Source organism: Camelus dromedarius, chromosome 10 (genome assembly GCF_036321535.1).
Source record: "Camelus dromedarius isolate mCamDro1 chromosome 10, mCamDro1.pat, whole genome shotgun sequence".
NCBI classification, from domain to species: domain Eukaryota; kingdom Metazoa; phylum Chordata; class Mammalia; order Artiodactyla; family Camelidae; genus Camelus; species Camelus dromedarius.
The window spans coordinates 53,591,813-53,617,243 of NC_087445.1; the positions used below are offsets into that span (position 1 = coordinate 53,591,813).

A 25,431-nucleotide genomic window follows, 5' to 3' on the forward strand; every position below is an offset into this window, starting at 1 on the left:
TCAAATTTATTTAGATGTGCAGCACAGAACTCCTGTGAACACAAGAGTTGATGGCAGAAAGAAAAAAATATATATATATACACACACACATTCTTTTATTCATTTTTTAATAGAGGACTTGTTTTTAAAAATATATCCAAATGTGTGTGTCTATTAATCCTAGTCAAGATTTTCTGTTACACATTTGCAACTTTTTCATTTAAAGATGGATAGTCACAAATAAATTGTAAGAAATCAATAGCAAAAAAATGTTAAAGTCCTCCCAATTTCTTTGTTAACTTACTTTATATTGGGAAAAGCCCAACATTCAGTTTTAAAGGATACACTCATGTAAGATCTTAGAATACTAGTTCATGGTTTTAAAGAAAGGTGCTCAATTATATAAACTGCATTTAAATATCAGACTTCTAGCATTTAAATTTTTCTGTCAATTTTGCTTCCCTTTCCTGTATAAGTTTATTCTCACTGCTTAATACAGTTTCATAGTCAGATAAAACTCACAAATATACATAAATACAAATACGCATATCTAAGTAGAAAAGAAGGGAAGGAAGTGATTTCTAGCTTTCTATTTTGTTTTTTATTTAACCAGCTAATGGCAGTTATTCTTTGATATAATTTTTGAACTCACTAATGTCATATTTTATAAATAGTAAAAAGATGGACATGAATTGCAAGTTATTTAATGATTTAAGCATATACTTTTTATAAGTTTTTATTGAGATTTTTTTTGAGGAGACAGTATTGGGAAATAGTTGATCTGTTGAGATATTAATCCAAGTGACCAAGCAGTTAATATTTTCAAGGTTGATGTCTCTTTTTTTCTAAATTTTTAGTAGTCAGTTACAGTGTGTCAGTTTCTGGTGTACAGCACAATGTCCCAGTCATGGTGTCTCTTAAACCAATTGGAATCCGTGGCTGTTTTATCACTAACACTATCTGCCTCATATAGTCTGTTACATTTTTCTATTACAGGCTCAGATGAAGTTGAAACATGCCCAACAAGAATTAAAGACTAAGCAAACTGAAGTTAAGAAGATGGATAGTGGCTACAGGAAGGATCAAGAAGCATTAGAAGCTGTGAAGAAACTTAAAGAAAAACTTGAAGCCGAAAAGAAAAAGCTAAATTATGAAGGTTTGCCTTTAAAGACATGATGTTAAATCATTAGAAGTAGTGATTATTGATAGAAACTAACTTAAAGGAAGTAGCAAGTAGGAAAAATTTTTACCCCATTAATACTAGGTGGTATTAGGATAGGATATGTATGTAAATATAGTCACAAAAATATCTGAGTATAAAACAGCGCTTTGAATTTTTGAAAACTCAGTACTAAGAATTTCCTGTTTCAGTCACTCTGAAGTGCCACTTGACAACTCAGAAATGTTATTTGTATGTTTCTATGTTAGTAGGTATACAATTCATATGTTGTTTCTTGGAATGAACATGGTGTTATGTGTTGGAAATAATGTTCACCTGACACTTGATAGAAATTTGAATGTTAAGCATGCTTTAATTACCCACCAGAAATTTATATTTTGTTTACAGAAATGCTTTGAGGGTAGGGGTTAGTAATATTTTCCATAAAACAGTGTAATATTTGAGTTTTTAAAACTGGTTTCAATTTACTTATGACTTACTGTTTAGAAAACAAGGAGGAAAGCCTCCTGGAAAAGCGTAGGCAGCTGTCTCGTGATATCAGTAGATTGAAAGAAACATACGAAGCTCTCTTGGCCAGATTTCCCAATCTTCGATTTGCCTACAGGTAAGAGAGTTAAACCTTGAATCTTAATATAGTAATAACTAAGATATATTTTTGTGTGAAAATTATTATAAGCTGCTTTTCCTTAATTGGTATTTTTTCCTTAAACGTTTATTGAAATGTTTGAGATTTGTAGGCAGAGGAAATTCTTCTGAAATTTAAAGGCTACTGATGCCACTTAATCTTAAATTAAGACCAAAATGAGGGGAATTTAATCTCAGTCCAAAAGTTCCTTTAAGGTTATTATCATTAATGTTAAACAGCTATATTAACATTTTACAATTTGTTTTACTGTATTTTTTGGTGGAATACTTATAGTAATATATGTATTACAAAGATTAGAACATCAAAGTTATTTTTGTTACATTAAAAATGTAGTGTATACTGAAAGATATTTTGGTTGATTATAAAACAGTAGTTTATTAGTTTGCAGTAGAATAATGTGTAAAAAATAACATGCATACCTTAATTTGAAAAGGCTTTATTACTAAAAAATGCTAACCATCAGGTGACACTGCAGGGTTGCCACAAACCTTTAATTTGTGAGAAAACCAGCCTGTAGCTGGCTAGTCATCTGAACATTTTAAAATTTGTATTCTGTTAAAACTATATGAATCTTGTATTTTAATCTAATGTATTGTCAGAAAGAGACAAGTAAAGTACAACCTTTTCTATTTGCTTATCTAAGGTTAATTTTTGTCCACTTTTCTGTTTTAGGGATCCAGAGAAGAACTGGAACAGAAATTGTGTGAAAGGACTTGTAGCTTCACTGATCAGTGTGAAAGATACTTCTGCAACCACAGCTTTAGAATTGGTGGCTGGGGACCGACTCTACAATGTCGTAGTAGACACAGAGGTAAATTGACTTTAATTAAAGAAGACCTATAGTTGTTGTTTAGCTTGAAAAATTGTGTACTCCTAGAAGAACTGGGTACTTTCTTGATGTTTTAAGCTTCTCCTAAGGTTGCTTATACCTTTACAGTGTAAAACTATAGCATGAATGACTTTTTTTATTATGTTATTGACTATATTTGATTAACTGTATTCCAGAGGAAGTCTTAACGCTAACTCAAGAGCCTAGAATGCATATTATCAGTCTCAGAGTTTTGATTATTCAGAATAGTAGGCACTCAACAATTTGATTATGGATTCCTAAACTTGTAGTCTTTCCATTTGAATGTTTTCTGTTATTAATATTTTGTTTTCTTATTTCTAATGCACAATGTCTTAGGTTACTGGAAAAAAGCTACTAGAAAAGGGGGAATTGAAGCGTCGATACACTATCATTCCACTCAATAAAATTTCAGCCAGATGTATTGCTCCAGAAACTCTGAGGGTTGCTCAGAATCTTGTAAGTCTTCCTTATGTATTTTGTCTGCATCTTACTTTTTTTAAAATTACAAGACATTAACTTTGTCCTTTGAAGTAAACTGGGATTCCAATCATATGTCAAACCACAAAATTTTATTATGTTACCGTGCTTTAAAAAGTTAAGATACCAAAAAAAACAAAGTTGGCTGTTGTGAAATTAGATAGGAAGAGCATAGAAATGTTGGAAGACTAAAATTCTCTATGATATTTTAAAGGTGTACTATTAGAACATCTTTAAACCTAAAGTCAAGTCACATGACTATCAGGGGTAGTAAATATTAAATTTCTGATTTCTCCATAGTTAGAATTACAGAGCTGATAAATACCAGAGTTCTTCAGTTTTTTTTCATGGCAGGCACACTTAAACTGCCCATAGCGACAGCTGTTGCGGAAGGTATCAATCAGTCTTGGAAAGATGCTTCTCTGTTCAGGTTCTTCTAGACTGCATTCCAACCTATGAACTACAAAGCAGGTAGCCAGGATACCCAGTCAGCTGCTGAGGTGGATCTAAAGTGATGTGGTTAGTAGTAAACAAACCAGTGTAAGGAAATACTTTTAAAAGGCTATTATGATTGTATAATATTTGGTAAAAACTTGAAGTCAGTCATAACACAAAGATATCAGTTATTGAGCAGGCATTCTGAGTATATGAGTTGAAAAGACAGTCTATGAAATGTAGAAATGCATGTATAATTAATGTATTACATGGATATTCAGTATATTTGTTGAAATTGAGGAGCCTTCAATGGAAATTGTTTCAAAATACAGTAGTATAGATATGTATACTATCAGGAGAAAGAAGATGAATACAGAGTAATTGAAAGTGGTATTTTTGGCCAGTACTTCCTTTGAAAACTCATCCTAGAGTCTACAAAGCTTTGAAAGTTATTTCAACCTTAGGTCAAGTCCCAGTGTTAGAAGTAAATTGAATTGGGCTATAAGTAACAACAAAAATACTTCCACCAAGATCCCTCAGCCAGACCCATTTAATGGTAACAGCTATGTCAGAGGACACTGCTGAATGTAGGTTACATGGAGCTGCCTTCATTGTGATTTCTCCTGCTGTTAAGCTCTATAAAGGATGCCGAGTTGTTGTAAAAGTATGAGCAGAGATCGACATTATAAACAAAGGTTGAAAAAAGACGGTTGGGTCAAAATAAAGGACTGAGGGATTTTTTAAATTCTTTTTTTACTCTCTCAATTATGGTGTTTTTATTTCCATAACTGGCAGGTGGCTGCCCCAGCATGCTTAATTTGAATGAAAAAGAATTAACTTTAGAAAAACCAAATTAATAATTGAAATAAAACATTTTATGTAATTGTGTTGATCCAGCAGTTGCTGTACTTTAATTAAAACAGGGTGTTCAAATAGGCCATTTTGGATTTAGAAATTTGGTAGTAGCTTCTGCTTGATTGAAACTCTCATTATGACTGGTACTCTAGCTAAACATTTTTCAATGTTTAAACTTGAGATTTTTTTTTCTAAAACTATTACATTTTCCATAGTACTTTAGAAAGTTCAAAAGCTGGGCATGTATTTTTTAAGTTTCTATTATAGCAGTTCTTACTGTTTTATAAAATAATATTTGAAAGGAAAGGAGTATTATGTATAATGAAATCTGTTTTCCCACAGGTTGGCCCTAATAATGTTCATGTGGCTCTTTCCTTGGTTGAATACAAACCAGAACTTCAGAAAGCAATGGAATTTGTCTTTGGAACAACGTTAGTTTGTGACAATATGGATAATGCAAAAAAAGTAGCTTTTGATAAAAGGATAATGACCAGAACTGTAACTCTAGGAGGTGAAGTATTTGATCCTCATGGGACATTGAGTGGAGGTAGGTTTTATATTATTTTGTTCTTACGATATTGTGTGTTAAATAAAATGGGGGCTTTTTTTTAAACAGAAAATACTGGGATTGGAATGTCTTAATCTAGTATTTTATTCCTAACCTCAGGATTGAGTTTTGTTTTGAATACCTACTATTTGACAAATACTTAATATTAATTGAGAAATTATACAATGTTACAGCCCTCAAGGATCTCATAGTCTAGTAATCAGTACTATAGCTTTTTTATTCATCTTAAGTAAATCTATTCCTGTTTATTTTCTCTTTTTTTCCCTATCAAGATACTCTAGTCACTGGAAAATGAAGTCTTTTTATTCAGTACATTTGTAGTTTCACTACCCACTTCTCCTTCAGGAAACATGTTGACTTCTAATTTGTGTATGTGCCTCTGCTCCTGTCAAAAGTAAAATACAAAATTAAATCTACCCTTGAGATGGTGCCTTAAGGAATTCTTTAGATGATGATAGTATTCTTCTTGTTTTGATATTTGCTACACTGAGGTTTCAGATCTGTGTCAAGTGACTGTAATAAGTAACAAACACTGAATAGTACTTACTGTGTACTGGGCAGTGTTGTAAGACTGTACTGTCCAAGACAGTAGCTACAAGCCACATGTGGCTCTTTACATTTAATTAAGATAAAGTTAAATAAAATTAAAAATAATTTCCTTAACTGCACTAGTCATATTTCAAGGGCTCAGTAACCGCAAATGCTTAATGGGTAATTGGACAATGCAGATATAGAACATTTCTATCATTGTATAAAGCCCTATTCTAAGGGCTTTGAATAATTAACTTATTTAATCCTTATAGCAACTATGAGGTAGACATTACTATCATCTCCAGTATACAGTTGTATAGACTGAGGTACAGAATGGGTAAGTAATTTGCTGGTAAGTGGCAAAGCTCAGAATTTGAACTCAGATAGTCTGATTTCAGAGTATGTGCTTTTAACCAAACCACAAGATTTGGATGCCTCCTGAGATTATCAAGTGTCTTAATTTCTTCCTAGGCCAAGGAAACAGTAGCTAATACAATGAATTCCATGATCAAGTATCAAATTCCCCAGTATACTCTACTAAGTGTATAGTATAATATGACTAGTATCTGCAGTTGGAAGATACAGAGCACAAATATTTTTAAATATCTAAAATAGAAGAAACATTTTAGATTCCATTGATTTGGATATTCTTGAAATTCCTGTTTAAGAGATGGCAAATATGTAACCCCGTATCATATAAACAGAGTGTTCATAATAGCATTGCTGATTGACCTTCACATACTCCCATGAAGCCTAGAGTTTTCTTGCCAACATAACACCTCAGCCTGTTAACACCTACTGCCAGACATGGTACATGTACGGTGAAACCAGTTTACTCCGCTAGATCAAGAGTTTAGACCACATAACAGTTCCCAGCTCTCAGTGGCTTATGAGTTTATTCCACAATTACGGTACATTAACTGCAGGTCACTTGTCTCTGTTTCATGTTATTCTCATTATGGGACCCAGACAGACTGAGAAATAAGTCCTTTTTTTGAACATACTTTTCTTACGGGAAAGGGAAAACAAATGGTGAATTATGTGCTGCCTCTTAAAGTTTACTTTCAGAAGAGGCACATTCCCTGTTTCATTGGCCAAACGAAATCACATGGCTAAGCCTGATATTAGTAGGGAGGAAAACGGGCCTGGTAGGGATGGGCCCAGTAGGCAGAGGCAGTGATTGTTTTGAAAACATAACCCACTGCATCTATTTAGAAGTATCTGTTATCAAGTATGTATATCCTAAGATTCATATGATGAAATGAGTTCTGTAGCTTCATGAGTCTTTTCAAGTATAATTCTCTTAGAAAACTTTGTTTACTAAATATGTGGTAACTTAATGTTCCATTTGCCTCTGTCAGGTGCTCGATCCCAGGCAGCTTCTATTTTAACCAAGTTTCAAGAACTCAAAGATGTTCAAGATGAGCTGAGAATCAAGGAGAATGAGCTACAGGCTCTAGAAGAGGAGTTAGCAGGTCTTAAAAACACTGCTGAAAAGTAAGACTTTGGTTGGATGAAGCTGTATTTAAAAAATTTTTTCATCAAAGATTTGCATGGTAGAAAAAAACAGTTTTGTTTAAAGAAATATTTATGGCTTTTTTCATAATGTCCTTGATTTTATTTGAATCAATTGTGAGTTGCTAACTTGTTTATCAGGTTTTTTTTAAATAAAAATAATGTCTTTAAGAAATTAGGGAAAGCTAATTAAAAAGAAGGAAGAGAAATCAGCCGAATATCCCCCTTTTTCTGCTGAGATAGACCCTGTTAACATTCTGCTGGGATTAGTGGGTAGACCCATAGATACTCTGGAGGTTGACACCAGAGGATAATTGAGTCTTTGATTTGAAATTATGTAACATATTATAGCATTGATCGGGTATCTACACCAAGTTTTGCAGCATTGTGGTTGTCCTGTAGATGTTGAACATCATTAGGTTGCCTGTGGAGGAGTTAAACAAGTACATGTCAAAAGTCACTACTAAAATTAGTGTTTACTTAGTGTTTTTGTGTGGGTGTGGATATAGGTATGTATGTGTTCTTTTAAACATTACTTCTGTTTGTGTATGACACAAAATTTGTGTATGCTTTTTTTTTTAACTGGGATCATTCTATTTAATGTAACCTGTTTTTTTTTTTTGGTTTTTTTTTTTGTCATTTAACATTATTCACTATTGAGTGCCTCCTTTTTGCCAAGTTCCCTTCTAGGAGCTGGGAATACAGACAGCAGTGAACCAGACAGATAAATCTCTTCCATCATCTTGTTTTCATACATGTATTTGGGGAAACAGACAATATAAAAAGTTAATTTGGTAAACCATGTTAGATAATGCTAAGTTCTAAGAAGAAAAAACTAAAATAGGAAAGGAGATAGGAAGTCTCCAGGGAAAGAGGCTTTAAAATTTTAGTTGGGGTGGTCAGGAAAAGCCTCACTGAGAAGACAACTGTTGAATAAACACCTGAATGAGAGAACTCATCACATGGTTATCCAGAAGAGTCCTTACTTGCTTTAAAAGCTTCAGGAGTATAAATGCCACAAACTTACAAAGTACATCATTTGAGAGTTTAATTGTAATTTTTTCTAGTCCCTCAAGATGGCAAATGGGAACTGAGATTAAATCAAAATCAAACACTTTGTTCAGAATTCACAATTTTGAGTAAAGATTTTAAAAAAAAAAATCAAAAACTTTGAAATAATTTTTTTGAGGGTAAGTTTTTGGCATTCATCTTCTAAAACTACGAAAGCTTAGAATGGTTCCAAGACATTTTTTGGGACACAGTATATATGGAAAAGATAGTTAAAATCGGTCAAACTGTTCATTCCAAGATAAAAATTACATTAAAATGCCCACTTTTAAACATTATATGCATGGTAAGCCTGCCTTTTACCTTCGTTAACATAAGTTAACCATAAAGTAAATGAACTTTTCCTGTGAGAAAGATGCAGAAGGATTTGTCTGTTATGTGGAAGCTCTGTCAAGGCAGTGAGTTTGGAGTCCTACTTAGCTTGGAACTGTTAATTTGTTGAGCCGTACTGGATTATTAATTCTGCAGAATTGTCCCGTAAACTAATTGTGGTACTGAGGTTGAGGAAAAGGAAATAGATCTTGAAAAATGAGAGTGAAAGGGTCAACTAAATTCTTTAATACACCACATCAGGAAAATAGCTTATATCTTTTTTCAGATTTCTATACTCTATATTTTTAAATGAATAGGAAAATAGAGACTAAGTTAAAATTATGTTTTTAATTACTGTCAAGCAGTCTCAGACAAGAATACTTAAGGGAGTATTTATGTTTTATAAGTTGCTTCCTTTTTCCTCAAACATGAATTTCTAGTAACAAGCATCCTTATGAATTTACTGTAATTTAAAATTTCACTGAAGCTGAATTAGCAAAATACCTTCCAAAGAAACAACTTCAAGAGGCCAGGACTTGGGGAGAATTACAGGATTTGCAAGAAAAGTGCACTGCAAATGTTTGTTCGGTATTGTTCCATTTTAAACTATCGGTCTCTTTACAAAGTGTGGGGAACATTATTTTTTTTAAACATTTGGAAATGGGGATTAATAACCAAATTTTTGAAATTGTATATAATTGTTATGTATTGTTTATTTTTGTGGTGGTTAGCTGTTGTGGAGTTTCTCTTTTTGACAAGGATCAGCAGAAGGGATTATTTTTAAGGAAACCTATTTATTCAAAGGATATTAGTGTTTTTTAAAATTAATATTTCTGTGGATAGTTACTGTTGGTCTTAGTCATTTAGAATTGTTTACCTTCAGTGGCCAAATCAGACTTGAGTTTAATTGATGCCTCAGAAATGTGAGAGTCATTAAGAGAGTCTTGTAACCAGTAGCATCTTACATTGTTTATATCTGAGTTTGTTTCAGGGAAGAGCCTGTTTAAGTGTATGTGTCAACCATCAGAAAAACTGTCGTCATTTATTATAAACTCTTTTTTCTCAGGTATCGCCAACTGAAACAGCAGTGGGAGATGAAAACTGAGGAGGCAGATTTATTACAAACCAAGCTTCAGCAAAGCTCATATCACAAGCAACAAGAAGAATTAGATGCGCTTAAAAAGATCATTGGTAAGATAAAAATGTTCTATGCTAATCTGTTTCTACTGACATCCTTACTTTAGGTATTCAGAAGAGCTCATGTTTATTATATATTTATTTGAATTAATTACTTTAAATACTTTTATTAATAACAATATGTAATAATTTTCTATCTGTGTGCCCCTTTTTGTTGGGTTGCTCATGGTTTGTTTCTGTTGTTCTCATATATAGAGTTCTGATTTTTATAGGTTATCTGCATTTCAGATATCTTTTTACTTATAAGCTTGTCTTTTAGCTTTATGTTCATAGTATTTTTGCTATACAGAAATTTTTAATGTATAATTCAATTTATAGCTATCTCTATCCCTAATTTTAAGAACCTGTCTTATACCTTTAATCAGAATTTAAGTGTATATGGTAGTTTGAAATTTGTCTTGTTACTTAGGACAGTGTCCACACACCTATTTCCCCCACTAATATTTTCATTCATTTTTTTCTCTTATAAAATTAAAAATTCACCCATTTCATTTACCTCTCCCACCCTCTGCCTCCCACAAGCACAAATCTTTTCTTTGTATCTGTGAGCTAGGATATTTAAGATTCCATATATAAATGAGATCATATGGTATTTGTATTTCTCTGTCTGACTTAAGTTCACTTAGCATAATGACCTCAAGATCCATCCATGTTGCAAATGGTAGGATTTCCTCCCTTTATATGGCTGAATAGTAATTCCGTTGTATGTATATACCACAGTTTCTCTCTCCATTTACCCATTAGTGGACACAGGTTGTTTCTATGTCTTGGTTGTTGTAAATAATGCTGCAGTGAACTTGGGAGTCCAGATATCTTTTAAATTAGTGTCTTTGGTTTTTTCAGATAAATATTCAGAAGGAGAATGCTCCATACTGTTTTTTGTAGTGTCTGCACCAATTTACAATCCAACCAACAGTGTGCAAGTGTGCCCTTTCTCCACATTCTTACTAATACTTGTTATTTCTTGTCTTTAATAACAGTCATTCTAACAGGCAGTGATATCTCACTGTAGTTTTGATAATGCATTAGTGTTGAGCATCTTTTCATGTACCTGTTGGCTATGTCTTCTGTGGAAATTGTCTATTCAGGTCCTCTGCCTATTGTTTGATTGCTTTTTTTTTTTAATTGAGTTGTATGAGTTCCTTATAAACTTTAGATATTAACCCCTTCCTTATCAGATATATGATGTACAAATATGTTTTCCCATTCAGTAGGTTGCCTTTTCGTTTTGTTGATGGTTTCCTTTGCTGTGCAGAAGCTCTTTAGTTTGATATAGTCCCACTTGTTCATTTTTGCTTTTGGTGACAAATCCAAAACATCAAAACCAATGTCAGGTAGAGTACCACCTGTGTTCTTATAGTAGTTTCATGGTTGCAGGTCTTACATTTAAGTCTTTAATCCATTTTTAGTTAATTTTTGTGTATGATATTATATAATGGTCCAGTTTCATTCTTTTGCATTTGGCTGTTCAGTTTACCCACTTCATTTATTAAAGAAACTGTCCTTTCCCCATCATATGTTCTTGACTCCTCTGTCATAAATTAATTGACCATGTATGCATGAGTTTATTTCTGGGTTCTCAATAGTTCCATTGATCTGTGTATGTTTTTATATTGAAAAAAATACTGTTTTGATTACTCTAGCTTTGTAATATAGTTCAAAATCAGGGAGTATGTTACCTCCAGCTTTGTTCTTTTTCAAGATTGCTTTGGCTGTTCAGGGTCTGTTGTGGTTATATACAAATTGTAGGATTATTCTGTTTCTGTAAAAATGCCATTGGAATTTTGATAAGAATTGAATTGTATCTATAGACTGCTTTTGGATAGTATTGACATTTTAACAATATTCTTCCAAACCATGAGCATGGAATATCTTTCCATTTATTTCTGTCTTCAATTTCTTTAATCGGTGTGTTACAGTTTTCACTGTACAGGTCTTTCACCTCCTTGGTTACGTTTATTCCTAGATACTTTATTCTTTTTTGATACTAAATGGGATTGTTAGTGTATAGAAACACTACAGATTTTTGTGTATACTGATTTTGTATCCTGTGACTGCTGAATTTGCTTATTATTTCTAACTTTTTTTGATGTAGTCCTTAGGGTTTTCTGTATATAATGTCATCTGCAAAAAGTGACAGTTTTACTTCTTTTCCAATTTGGATGCCTTTTATTTATTTTTCTTACCTAATTACTATAGGACTTCCAGTACTATGTTGAATACAAGTGGTGAGAGTGGGCATCCTTGTCTTCTTCCTGATTTTAGAGGAAGAACTGGGCTTTTCACAGTTGATTATGATGTCAGCTGTGAGCTCGTCATGTATAACCGTTATTAAGTTGAGGTATGTTCTCTCTTTGCCCACTTTATTGTGAGGTTTTAAATCATAAGTAGATGTTAAATTTTCTCAAATGCTTTTTCTGCTATTAGATATCCATGATTTTTTCTTTCATTTGTTACTGTTGTATATACCACGTTGACTGATTTGCCAATGTTGAGCCATCCTTGTATCTCTGGAATAAATCTCACTTGGTCATGGTGTGTGATCCTTTTAATGTATTACTGAATTCAGTTCGCTAGTATTTTGTTGAGTTTTGCATTTATGTTCATCAGGGATAATAGCCTGTAATGTTTTCTTGTGGTGTGATCTGGTTTTGGCATCAGGGTGATGCTGACCTCACAAAAAAAGTGTGGAAGAGTTTCCTTCCTGTCTACTATTTGGAGGACTTTGAGAAGGAAGGATTGGTATTAATTCTTTGAATGTTATAATTCACCAGTAAAGCCATCTAGTCCTTGACTTCGTTGGGGATTTTTTGATTATGCATTAAATCTCCTTACTAGTAATCTATCTTTTCACATTTTCTACTTCCTCCTGATTCAGTCTTGATAGGTTGTATCTTTCTGAGAATGTATTTATTCTAGGTTGTGTGATTTGTTGGTGTAAAATTGTTCATGCTAAACTTCTGTGGTTCTTTGTATTTCTGTGGTATCAGTTGTAACATCTCTCATTTCTGACTTTGAGTCTCTCTTTTCCTTCGGTCTAGCTAAGTGTCAGTTTTATAAAGAACCAGCTCTTAGTTTATTGATTTTTTTTTTTTCTATTTGTTTTTAGTCTATTTCCATTCAGATTTTTTTATTTTCTTCCTTCTACTAACTTCGGGCTTTTTCTTTTTCTAGTTCCTTAAGGTATAAAGTTAGGTTGTGTATTTGAGATTTTTATTTCTTGAGGTAGGCATTTATTTTTATGAGCTTCACTTTTAGAACTGATTTTGCTGCATCTAAGGTAAGTTTTGGTATGTTGTATTTTCCGTTTCCTTTCTGTCAAGGTGTATTTTTATTTCTCTTGATTCTTGCAATGATACTCTACAGTGAAAGGTAGTGTAGGAAATTGTGTAGTCATGGCTTTCAGGGCAATATTTGTATGTAGGTCCTGACACTTAAAAGTGTATGTCAGTTGTGACCATAATATACTCATATCTTACTTTTTTATTTTTTTAATTTATAAATTTAAAAGTAGTATGTTTGCTATAACTTCATCCTAGACATGCTCTTACAGTGTTTTTCTACTTTAATAAGAGGTTCCTTGAATAAATGAGCAAGTAACAAGCAAGTAAACTTGCTTATGAAGTTAATTGTAAGTTTTCTTGTAACTAAAATAAAAAAACACCATAGTTATATTCTCAGTTCTGGTTTTTGAAAGCATATGGGTATTAAAAAGATCACAGATTATCTTTTTACATAAGTTGTTTCAAAACTTTGTTTAAAGTAAATTAAGTTGTAAGTAAAGTTTATGTTACTTAATTTCAAGTGATTGGAAATAATTTCTTTACAGATTTTTAGATAATTCAACTATGGCTCTTAGGCATGATCTGTGTTTCAACATACCATTTCTAGAATAAGGTTAAAACAGTTAACTTTTTTTAAACTCTTGCCTCTAACTTTCCATACCTTTTCTTCTGTTAAAAGTTGAATTTGTTAGCCATTATCTGTAACTGTTAATAGTTGGAAGACCTCATTTAGGCATATTTGCCTACTTTATGATGCAGAGGAAAGTGAGGAGACCTTAAAAAACACCAAAGAAATTCAGAAAAAAGCAGAGGAAAAATATGAAGTATTGGAGAATAAAATGAAAAATGCAGAAGCTGAAAGAGAGAGAGAACTGAAGGATGCTCAGAAAAAACTAGATTGCTCCAAAACTAAAGCAGATGCTTCTAGCAAGAAAATGAAAGAAAAACAACAGGTAATTTTTTTTTGAAATGGAACTTATCTTTTAACATTAACATAGAATGAAGGTAGCAGAACAAACACCATTGGTTGGCCTTGGCTTTATTCATCAGAATTCGTTCACTCATTCATTTATTGTATATATATTTTTATTGAAATGTAGTCACTTTACAATGTTGTGTCAATTTCTAATGTACAGCATCAAAATTTATCACCAAATCCAAAAGTGAGATGTGCTTCTTTAGGAGATAAATTATGAATTGTTATGAGTCAAATTAAAATATGTTCTACTCTAAAACCCTGTAATTGAGTGTCATATAATTTTGAGTAAGGGTTGTATTGGTTTGCTAATTTTGGAGAAGGAGCAAAGCTGCCTTTTGGTAAACGCTTCATTCAAGAGTGGACCAAAGCTCCTATCATGTGACACCTGTGGCTTAACCAGAGATTCACTCTTGACATTTCTGTTTGCTGATCATCTGTGTGAATGTACGCTGTGAAAGAATGATGTGGGACAAAGCATGTTATGTTTATAAATTGCTGTTTGATTGTGGACTGGTGATGTCTGATCTTTTGGATAGTGCAAAGGCTGGAATTTAAACCTGTGTTTTTCTGTCTACAAATGCTGTGTGCTCAATCTATTCTGTAAAATTTCATTTAAATCTTCTGTATTTTTTTTTAACCCACCTTATGATTCTGTCATTAAATAACTGCACAAAGTATTTTCTAAAAAACTGAAGGCTATAGAGGAAAGAAGAAAATCGAGAAACTAATGTTTTTGTTACTGAATAATTTTAAACAGGCTTTACCTCTGTTAATTTATCTATTATGTAGAATTCCATATTGTTTTTCCCTGGAGGAATAGAAGAATAAAGGACATAGTTTATACAAAGTTCTTTGAACTCATAAAAACTGTATGTACATTTGTCATCATTTTTTTAATATATTAAAATTAATTCCCTTTCCCCTTCAGAAATAGCTTACATATTTTTGGTAGCTGAAGAAGCTGTAGGTCTTAACTTGCTTGAGAATCTTACTGATTTTGTTGATATGTATATTTTTATTTTTTAGTAGTTAACAAATGGTTGAATGCCCAGATGCTGTATTTCTTGTAGGAAGTTGAAGCTATCACCCTGGAGTTGGAAGAGCTCAAGAGAGAGCATGCATCCTGTGAGCAACAGCTTGAAGCTGTAAATGAAGCTATCAAATCCTATGAAGGTCAGATTGCAGTAATGGCAGCTGAGGTGGCTAAAAATAAGGTAAGATTTACTTACCATATTGGAAAAATTACAAATGTTAATCTCCTGAAGGTACTTGACTTTAGAGGTCTCCATCTCTTCCCTCTTGTCACAATGGGAGTCAAAATGATGATTTACCAACCCAGAAAGAGTTCTGAAATAATATTACTAATTGTTTTAGTCCAGTTCTACTCAGAAGTCAAAAACTGCACAGTAATTTGACTAAAGTTTAAATAAAAAGTGATTAGCTATACAGGAGTTTAGAATGATGCAGGATTGCTAAGAAGTAAAGAAAACTCTAAAGAATGTAAGAACAGCAGGTAGACGGCACGGTCATTACCCGTAGGGCTGAGGGAGAGGCATCCATGGAAGGAACAGGTCTGGAAAGGATCCCATTCTGCCTGCAGGGCTGGGAACAGACCTAGTTATGTCTTTGTGTAACTGTGGCCCACTGGTGGTGGAGTTGGTGGAGTGCTGGGGAAGCCACGCGTAGGAGAGTGCTGCATGGGGGCACTTGCTGGAAAATAGCTTTCTGAGATGCCAGGGGGACCTGGCCACGGGGAGATGCCCAGCCTGCAAAAAATGCTGCGAAGTCCCCACTGCTAGGAAAGCCGTGTAAGCTACTAGCCCCTGTACGTGATAAGCTTGCCTTTAATAAAGGCACATCAGAACTGAGAAATAAAGCCCCTTCCTTTTAGTGTCCCTGCAGCAGCCTTTAGTGATGCACCTGGCGAGGGAGAACTGTTCCCATCTCAGAAGCAGGCAGTAAAGGGTGCACTTGGGGCTGAGGGGCTTGGCTTTCACATGTTATGAAGACATTCTGTCACCTGCAAATTAATGTTGTGATATGTCTTTATTAGATCTTGACTTTTTCTATGATTTTGACCTTGAATTCTGTTTTGTTTCATATTATTTCTACTCCTATTTTTTTAAATTGAGGTGTAATTGGCATAATGTTAGTTTCAGGTGTACAATGTAATGATTCAGTATTTGTATATATTGGGAAATGATCACAATAAGTCTACTTAACACTGTCACCATACATAGTTACAAAATTTTTTTTCTTGTGATGAGGACTTTTTAAGTTGTACTCTTAGCAACTTTCGGATATGCAGTAGTGTTATTAACTATTGTGACCATGCTGTACAAAGTGTAACTACTTTTGTTTTTTGATACAACTTTGATTTCTTAAGTTTTCTGTCATGTTTCTGTGTAGTGTTTTTGTAAGTAGTGTATCATTGATCTTCATGTTCACTAAAATGTAAATAGCTTTAACAGGGGGTGTTCCATCCATTAACCTGCCCGGTAGTAAAGTGTGCTTTGGCCTTTTGTCATCTGTTTCTTCATTTCCCCTTTTTCCTTGGAGATGGTTGTTTTAGTTTTAATTGTTGTAGCATGCAGTATTTTAGAAGGTAGTTCTTGCCTCTTGATTCTGTTTGTGGTTACATTCACGTTTTTTGTTTTTAACACATTATTTATCAAATCAATAGCAGAATAACAACCTTTGAACTATTTTTTTGAAGATAAGGGATCAAAGTGCTTCTCGGCTTTGTGTCGCTGATGTATTTTCTAAGGTTTCTTTTCTGCCTTCAAAGTAAATTTTAGTTTTTTAAAATATTTTTAGTTTCCTCCCGATTTTTTTTAATCATTATTTTTCATCTTGTTCCTCTGTTTTCTACTATCTTTCATAGCCATCATGTTGTGGAATTTTTAAAAATTAGATGTTTATGTCTAAAGAGAAATACGGAAGTAAGATAAGCCACTCCTTCCTTGGTCTAAATGTAGAAATAAGAATATGTTTTGATTTTATCTTTAAAGGGCATATCTATTTCTCCTTGTGGAAAACTATAAAATGGACCACTTAGTTTTTAAAGATTGTTAGTTCAGGCTCTACATTCTAAATTGTTCCCCTTTGCTGATAGAAGAGTACCTAAGGACACTCTCAGGGAGCTAAGAAGAGAAATTGCCCGCTAAATTAGGTTCAGACAAAACTGAAATTTGACTTTTGCTCAATCTTAAGTGATGGATTTCCTTTTTTTACCCCCTACCATTGTGAAAAATTAAAACAGTCACACCTGCAATGCAGTCTTCAACCTCCAGGCATGAGAGAATCTTCATAAACACATTTTGTCATGGGTTCTGGTTTTGGGTTTTGTATGTGAATGTTGTGGTTTATCTTCCTTCTGCAAAAGATCTTTAGTGACACAAACATTACAAGGATATTAAAGCACTTATGGCACATTCAGTAACTTTATATTATCAAATACTGTGTATTGCTCAAAATTATGTTTTCTAATAAGCATGCCTAAAAAATTCCTAAATTTATACTGGTATTTACACGAACAGAGAGCTCTTCTTCCTCAGAGTCTTTTAGCAGGCTGTTCTACTTCTTTGTTTTCCCCCTACCAAAATGAGTGGAGCTAGGTTTTTTGTTTTTAGACTTTTGTGTGAGTTTGACTGTACCTGTACAAGGACGACTTTTAAGATCTAGCAACAAGGTTTAGGGAGCAGGGGAGAGGGGACAGTTGGTAAACTAAATCCTAGCTGTAATTATTACTTTGAAGGTTGAAATAACTTCAGCCTTGGAAAGTAGGGGATTGTAAAACGTTAGAGAAAGTGGTTTTTCTTTGTGCCACAGATACGTTTCTTCAAAAAAATTTCTTCTTCCATATCTCTATTTTGACACATGTGCTAGAACCACTCTGACCTTCCATTGCCACAGGTAAAGTCTTAACATCTCTAGAAGGGAAAGGAGCACATCCCAGCCCACTCTACTCCCACCCCTGTTCTTTGCCCCTCCTGATAAACGCCATTTGGGAGTCTGTCAGACTATCTTCTTGTTAACTACCCCAAAATGCCACTTTTCTGAGAGACCTCAATCTGAGGTCAGATTTCAGTAGTGCCCCCTCCACAGCTGACCCCAGGTACACTGCATCTTGCAGAAACTTTGCTTCCAGCATGAACACTGCATCCCATTTCTTTTTTTTTTTCTAGGAGTATTACCAGTTTCCTCTTATGTGTGAATTCACTAGTCATTTTAATGGGGACATAAAATATAGAGAGTTGGGTGACCATCTACCTGTAATCACATTGCCGTCTTTCCCAGAAGACTGTTAGAAAACTAAAAATGTCTCTCTCTTACACCTTGCTATGTATTGTCTTCTAATTATTTGTTTCAGGAGTCAGTAAATAAAGCTCAAGAAGAAGTGACCAAGCAAAAAGAAGTGATAACAGCCCAGGATAACATAGTTAAAACTAAATATGCAGAAGTGGCAAAGCATAAGGAGCAAAACAATGATTCTCAGCTTAAAATTAAGGAACTGGACCACAACATCAGCAAGCACAAACGGGAAGCTGAAGATGCTGCTGCCAAGGCAAGTTGTGTTGTTCATTTTTACCCTTACTCAAATTTTGGCCTGTGTTGTTGAAATACTCCAGTAAACTGCTACATGAAGAATTTCATATAAATGGCAGAACTACTGTGTAACATAATTTTGAGGCTTACAACTATGTTAACTGCCTCTTGCAATCACCAAATAGCAAAAATGTTTTGTTTTTAAATTTAATTTTAGGTGTTATTCCCATCTCCAAGATGTTTTTACCAAATATTTAGTGGTCTCCCCTGGAAATGACTGGTTTTTATCCCTGAATGTGCATAGAACTAATTACTAATATATTAGTAGTAATACTATACATTCTTTTCCTTATTTCAGATTGAATTGAAAGAATTCACAGAGAAATAGACACAGGCAACTTCTAAAATAAGGACTTAACTGCTTTTAGGATGTCCTTCTGAAGATCAGTATAGTCAGTTTTTGCAGCCTCATTTGAAATCTGATGTTTTGCTAAGCAGTTATCTTCCTGAGGTTATCCCACAGTGTTTTGGTCACTTACTCTTTGGTCTCAAAGTTTCTTCCTTCTTGTATCACAGTGCCTTAAGTACTTAAAGAGAATACGTGGTTTTGCAGAAATTCATTGCTTGGTTAAGAGGCTACATTTATCTGGTTTTGATAATTCACCAGTCATGTTTTCCTACTGCTGTATAACAGTTTAGTGCCTTTTAAGTCTTTTTTAGCATCATAAAAGTACGAGGAATTTAACTTCAAAAAGATCAGAACATACAAAACAGTTTCCCACCCTCTCAAAGAGCCCATGAGTACCTGTTCAGTTTCATTACTTGATTTAAAAAACAATTTTTTTATGGCCACATCATAATATCCTACTATTTTAGTATTGATTTCCCGTTAGCCTTGTAGCCTGGTATTAGTGGATTCACTGAACCGTTACCAATGCTAATATCACTGTTAATAGTTTTTTGATAATTGAAAATGCTAGATAGGTATTTACTAGCCTTTGTTTACAGTTAAGGGAAGGGGACAGAAAGAGGAACTTGCAAGTGGAACTGCTGAAAAGTCAAGGATTCTTTGAAATGTGTAGCTTATCAGGTATTTACTGCATACTGTGCCAGGCATGAAAGATAGAAGAATGAGTAACATGAACACAGAATGCCTGCATAGAGCTCACAGGTCAGCAGGGAAGAGAGACTAGAAGTGGTCATTTTACTTTGGAGTCTAGTGGTGAGACTGTACCCACATAATTAATAAGGATGATTGATAAGGTTGGTTCTGACTGGTAGACTCTAATCCTTAAACAATTCTAATAGAAGAAAGTCGTCTTTCAGCACTATAATTAAAATTTTTTAATTGGTTATATTTTATAAAGTAGTATTTTACTATGCCTTGTCAAAAGAGGGTGGCAGGAAGATAGAGTCAATATTTAGGACAGTTGTTTACTTAGATTATAATTTCAAGAAGAATTAACAGTTAGGATTAGGCTTCCATGATTTTCCTAAATCTATGACCTAAGTGTGCCTATAAGGCTTTTAACTTTCACAAGTTGTTTTTTGAAGCAACAGATGGAATTTGGTAAATTCCGGAACCTCACCTGACTGATTTCATTACAGTGAAGATGTATTGTATATAATTACATTTTGTAACTATTTCTCTAAGTTGGCTCTTATTCTACTGCTTAAGTAATAGGAAGATCTTTTTCTATATAGTCATATTCTCCAGGTAAAAATATTCATACTTATTACAGATTCTCTGTCAACCATGAACCTCATTTTTTTCAAATAAGTCATCATGGGATTTTTCTCCAAAATGTTTGGTTTAAAATTACTAAATATTTAAGAAACTGGCTCTTGTTTTTTTGTTCACTTTTTTAGTTATTTTACTGATTCGAGTTGGTTTACAATTTGTGTTAGTTTCTGGTGTAAGCATAGTGATTCAATTATATATATTCCTTTTCGTATGCTTTTTCATTATAGGCTATTACAAGGTATTGAATATATAGTTCCCTGTGCTAAATAGACCTTGTTTACCTATTTTATATGTAAGAAACTAGTTTGTAAATATAAGCTTGTAAGCAATAATTTTTTTTATCATCATTGTATGTGGCTAGGTGTCCAGAATGCTGAAAGATTACGACTGGATTAATGCCGAGAAACACCTCTTTGGGCAACCCAATAGCGCCTATGATTTCAAAACTAACAACCCAAAAGAAGCTGGTCAGAGACTTCAGAAGTTGCAAGAAATGAAGGAGAAACTAGGAAGAAATGTCAACATGAGAGCTATGAATGTACTGACAGAAGCTGAAGAGCGGGTAAGTCCTGTGACTGTCAGCTCATTTTAGAGCATGGCAGAGTAGCGCTGACGGCTTTATGTGGCCCCTGAGGCAGTGATTAGTCAGTCTTTTGCTTGACGCTCTTGATACTTGTTTTCTTTGGATTTTCCTTTTCTCCCGTTTCAGTTATTTCCTGTTGCATTCTTTTTGCATCATCAGTTAATTAATCTGTTATGCCTTGAATGACTTTTCCACTGGCCTTGGCCTTAGTCATAAAAATGATCTACTCTTTTCTTATTCTTGGTGTAAATAAAAACACTTTTTGATCATGTTAAGTCCTCACATTGCTATCATTTCTTTCACTTGCCTTTTTGAAAGGTTTTAAAAAATAGGGTACAGGTTTCCCCCACCACCCAAAATTGAGGCATCCCTGTGAAACCTTTCTTCCACCAAAATGGTGCGCCGGAAGGTATACACCTTGCTCACAGATGCACACAATAACCGGAGGTAAAGCACAGTTGCTCATAGACCCAGTGCAAACCTCTGACAGCTTGATGCTGAGATGCTCGGTGTCCTTCCCAGTAAAGGAGCTTGATGGTGCCACTCGGTGCTCCGGCTGTGCACTGCTTCTGCAAGGCCTCACTGCAAAACACATGCTGAATGCTATTCTCGGTTTTTACCTTTTCTTAGAAAAGCAAAGTGGTGTGTTGAAAAGTGGGGACACCTGTATCCTGCTGTCTGCTTCCTCACCAATCACCCCTAACTGCTATCTTCCATTGATTCTAGTGTAGGCTGGAACCTCTGCATAAGTAATGACTAAAACTGTTATATACATAAACGCTGTTTTACAGATCCATAAATCCAGCAGTGTCTTCTGTTTTAATGCTTTCAGTTACTTAATAATGTTATCCATCTCCCCTACCTTTCACAGTCTGCCATGTCCCTAGAAAACCCAAAGGGGAAAGCAGTTTCTAGTCTTGTTGGCTCCATAGTAAATAGCAGTCTGGGTGATTTTTCCTTTACTTCTGTAAATTGTTTGAATTTGCATAGCAGAGTTAATGAGAGCTCTGTAAAAGTGATGGTTCTTATGAGCTCAGTCACTTTTAAGAAATTTAGTGGTAATGGGTTTAACTCATTTTTTGAAACTGTCATTGACATTAGTATCTTTATTATGTTAGATACCAAACAGGCTAGTAACGCACTGTAATCTATGAAATATTCCTCTCCATTAAAACTTCGCAATATACGGCATATTTGTGGAAGGGAAATCTTCCGTCTGAATTTGAGCTACTTAACATCATACACTTGTTTACTTTTACTATTTGCTTTTATTAGATGATAACTGGATCCTGATATTTTTTTAAAAGTACTTTACCAACTCCCATCTTCTTACCAGAGAGGGAGGCCCTGTTGTTGATCAGCAGCTGGCCTTTTGTTTTTTGTTGTATTTTGTGTCACCACATGTAAGAAACTACGTGGAATTATGCAAGGAATAGGATAAAAATGTCAAACTCTTGAAACCTCCTCTCCACAAAGGAGAGGGACAGCAGGGAAAAGCAGGACTGGCTGGAGTTTTTTTGGGAGAATTTGAAGCCTCCTTAAAATGTGAGGCTTTGAGCAGAAATAAGTTAAAAGGATTTTTAGAAAGTGCTACTGTAACTTGTGGTTTGATTATCCCTCTGCAGCCTCCCTCAAAATTTTTTCCAGTAAATTTCTGCATTAACCAGGGGAGGCCACTCTGAGTCTGTGATGTTTGAGCTGAAACTTAAGGCACCAGTTTATGTCAGAAACAGAGAAAGAAAAATGCAGGGGCCATAAGGCTACAGTGAATTTAGTATGTTCAAGGAACTGAAAAAAGACCGTATGGCTGGAGCCTGAGAGGAGTGTGATGCCAAAAATTCAGCGATAAATTAAAAGCCAGATTATGTATGACTTGTTACATCAAGGTGAAGAATTGAAATTTTATTTGTGTCACTGCTAAGACTGACCTCACTTCTTAAGCATTCAGGGCTGCTTTTGAATTTACATATGGTAGATTCATTTCCCTTTTTGCGTGGGCTGCTAGGAAGATACAGGAATATTTGTGGAGTCAGAATATTTCAAAAGCTTGTCCTATAAGTTCTCAATTATAGTCACTGAGTTTTACATAGAAATGATATATATACTTTCCTCAATTTGGTTTACATTATACCTCTTACTATAGTATGCCTTTTTGGTAAATAGGAGTTGTGTGTGTATATATATATACACACACACACACACAACATATAAAATAATGAAATCTCCATATTCTAGAATTCAGTCAGAAATAAAAAGAAAATTTTGTTTTGTTTTCCAAATTAAGTATGCTTTTTATCTTACTTAGTATAATGACTTGATGAAGAAGAAAAGAATTGTCGAAAACGACAAATCCAAAATCCTGGCAACTATAGAAGATCTTGACCAGAAGAAAAATCAAGCCTTAAATATTGCTTGGCAGAAGGTATTTGAACCAAAGATATCATTTATTTTGTATGAAGCAAGGATGAACAATACTGTCGATAGGATTTTATCTAAGATGAATTTGAAATAACTGATTTGTGTTTGAATGAGGCCTATCCTCATACCTTAATTAAAACATCGTACACTTTTAAAAGCAGTTTGCCCTTTTGGACTTTACTACTGATTGCAAAGGTAAGTTGTGTCACGCCATCACACTCTCATAGTGTACTTCCCTGGTTCCTAAGTTATATTAAATTTCTAACTTTCTAGATTTCTCCATTTTTCCTTCTTACGTTGTTTCAGGTCTGGGCTACCTTTAAAGGGGACACTGTACTGTCTTCTTCTCATGAGATCATAGAGTCGTCTAATATTTGGAAAATACTGTCCAATATCTGCTTGACCCCCACTCACCTTCTGCTTGACACTGGAAGCAGTATCAGTTTCACACTGGGAGAACTCCAGTTGTTGGAAAATCTCTCCAAGGGACCCATTTGGTTCGGACCTCTGGTTTCTCTTGCCCAGATGCACCGAGGTCAAATATTAGTTCTAAGAATGTTTCTGTAGTAAGATTGTGTATTCCTTACCACTTACATTATTATTTGCATTTCAGAATTCATAAATATGCATTCTGTAGGTTTTTAGCAAAGCATTTCATACATGTTAGATTAATAATTAGACAATAATTATATTATTATAATACAGCAGTTGCTCTATTTTCCATTAATTATCTTAAAACAATTCTGTAGTTCTGATAGTTATTATCTCTTACTTTATAAATGAAGAAACCAAAGCTTAGAAAGATGAAATAGCCTGTCTAAGCTCATAATAGTCAAAAAGTGGAAAATCTGGGATTCTCTTTTCCTGTGTTAGAACCAAGGTTAAAATACCCTTTTGTTGCTCTGTAAAGACTGGGTAATAAACAAGGAAGTTTAGTATTTTACAGAATTCATATTCAGCAAAATCCCAATTACCATTTTTTTTTTATCCCAACTTCGGCAGATTTCAAGTTTACTATTTCTACTCCCCTCACTGCATAGATTTGTCGCCTTTAGGGTAATTCCTTAGCCTCTGCTGTGAAATTTGCCCTGTATTTACCATAGCAAAAGACTCCTACTCAAACGATTCCATAGTTATTGTGCTGTTTGGTACTTTAACAGGTCTGGCCTTTGGGATATAACTGGCCACTTTTCCTCTTTTTCTCTTTAATTCTGCAGGAACTTTATTTTCAGTAAGAACAGTACAGTTATCCCTTTAAGTCACCTTGTTTTTCCTGTTCTGCAGCTTATTTTCAGTGTACTATCTCCCTGTAGTGTTTGTCTATCTTTTTAAAAATGCTTGGAAAAAGTTGGCCCCATTATTCTTACACAACATGTAGATTTAACACTAGGTCTAGGAGATTTGCTTCTGTTGTTTTTCCCCACAGTTCCTGGATTTAATGCAAGTACAAATTTATCTTTTAAACCGATTTTTTCCCCAATCTCCAAAGTTCTCCTAATGCAAGTAAATTTATTGAGTGCTTATTATATGTCAGGTATTCTCATATTAATTTTCTCATTTAATCCTTGCAGTAACCTAATGAGATAGGTACTGTTATTATCAGCATTATAGACTTCCTTCTGGCTTCAAGCAAACTTGATTCACAAAGCCAGAGTATTTTAGGCACTGGTTGTGTTTTTTGCTTTTTTGTTTCCTTCTTAGCCTCATTGGAGTTTTAAAATTTGATTTATTTTCTATTTATGATAGGGCTACATTCTTCTCTACCCATTAACTGACACCTTTCTCTCTTCCCCCTTTGGAGGAATTCCCACGTGGGATCCATGGTCATGTTTGGGATTTAGCAGAATTCCACTGTCTCAGTTTTGCGCTACCTCTCTCCTGCCTGGTCAAACAAATTTAAAAAAGGAAAGGGCATTTATAAATATATGCTGTCTTCCGTTTTGTCCCCCCAAAAAGGCAGTGGTCCTCTTCCCCACTATGATGAACCTTGCCTAGCTCTGGAAATCTATCCCAGATCAAACTGGAATCTACTTTCTGTGTAGGATATTACTCAGCACGTGTGCAGTTGCTCTTAGAATGTGTGTTCCTTAGTAAATTTATATTTAGGAGCACTGTTTATATCTAGATTTCCTTATTACTCATATTCATAGAAAGTATATTTTGCACTTGAATTTGGAGATTTCCCTAGAAAACATGGCTGTCAAATCCTTGTGGGAGTGCGTGCGCGTGCATGGTCACACACACACATATATGCTCTCAAAT

The 25,431-nt window shown here is 34.3% G+C and overlaps 1 protein-coding gene across 1 annotated transcript in view; it reads left to right on the forward strand.

The window, feature by feature from the left end:
- The window catches only part of SMC2 (structural maintenance of chromosomes 2), a 45,583-nt gene that overhangs the window by 14,665 nt on the left and 5,487 nt on the right, over positions 1-25,431 (forward strand). The window contains exons 11-22 of the mRNA XM_010978688.3: positions 976-1,135; positions 1,646-1,763; positions 2,478-2,616; positions 2,992-3,111; positions 4,765-4,969; positions 6,883-7,018; positions 9,483-9,607; positions 13,657-13,850; positions 14,947-15,090; positions 18,249-18,443; positions 20,530-20,730; positions 23,057-23,173. Coding sequence (XP_010976990.3) covers positions 976-1,135; positions 1,646-1,763; positions 2,478-2,616; positions 2,992-3,111; positions 4,765-4,969; positions 6,883-7,018; positions 9,483-9,607; positions 13,657-13,850; positions 14,947-15,090; positions 18,249-18,443; positions 20,530-20,730; positions 23,057-23,173 — 1,854 coding nt within the window. The remainder of the gene's footprint in view (positions 1-975; positions 1,136-1,645; positions 1,764-2,477; positions 2,617-2,991; positions 3,112-4,764; positions 4,970-6,882; positions 7,019-9,482; positions 9,608-13,656; positions 13,851-14,946; positions 15,091-18,248; positions 18,444-20,529; positions 20,731-23,056; positions 23,174-25,431) is intronic.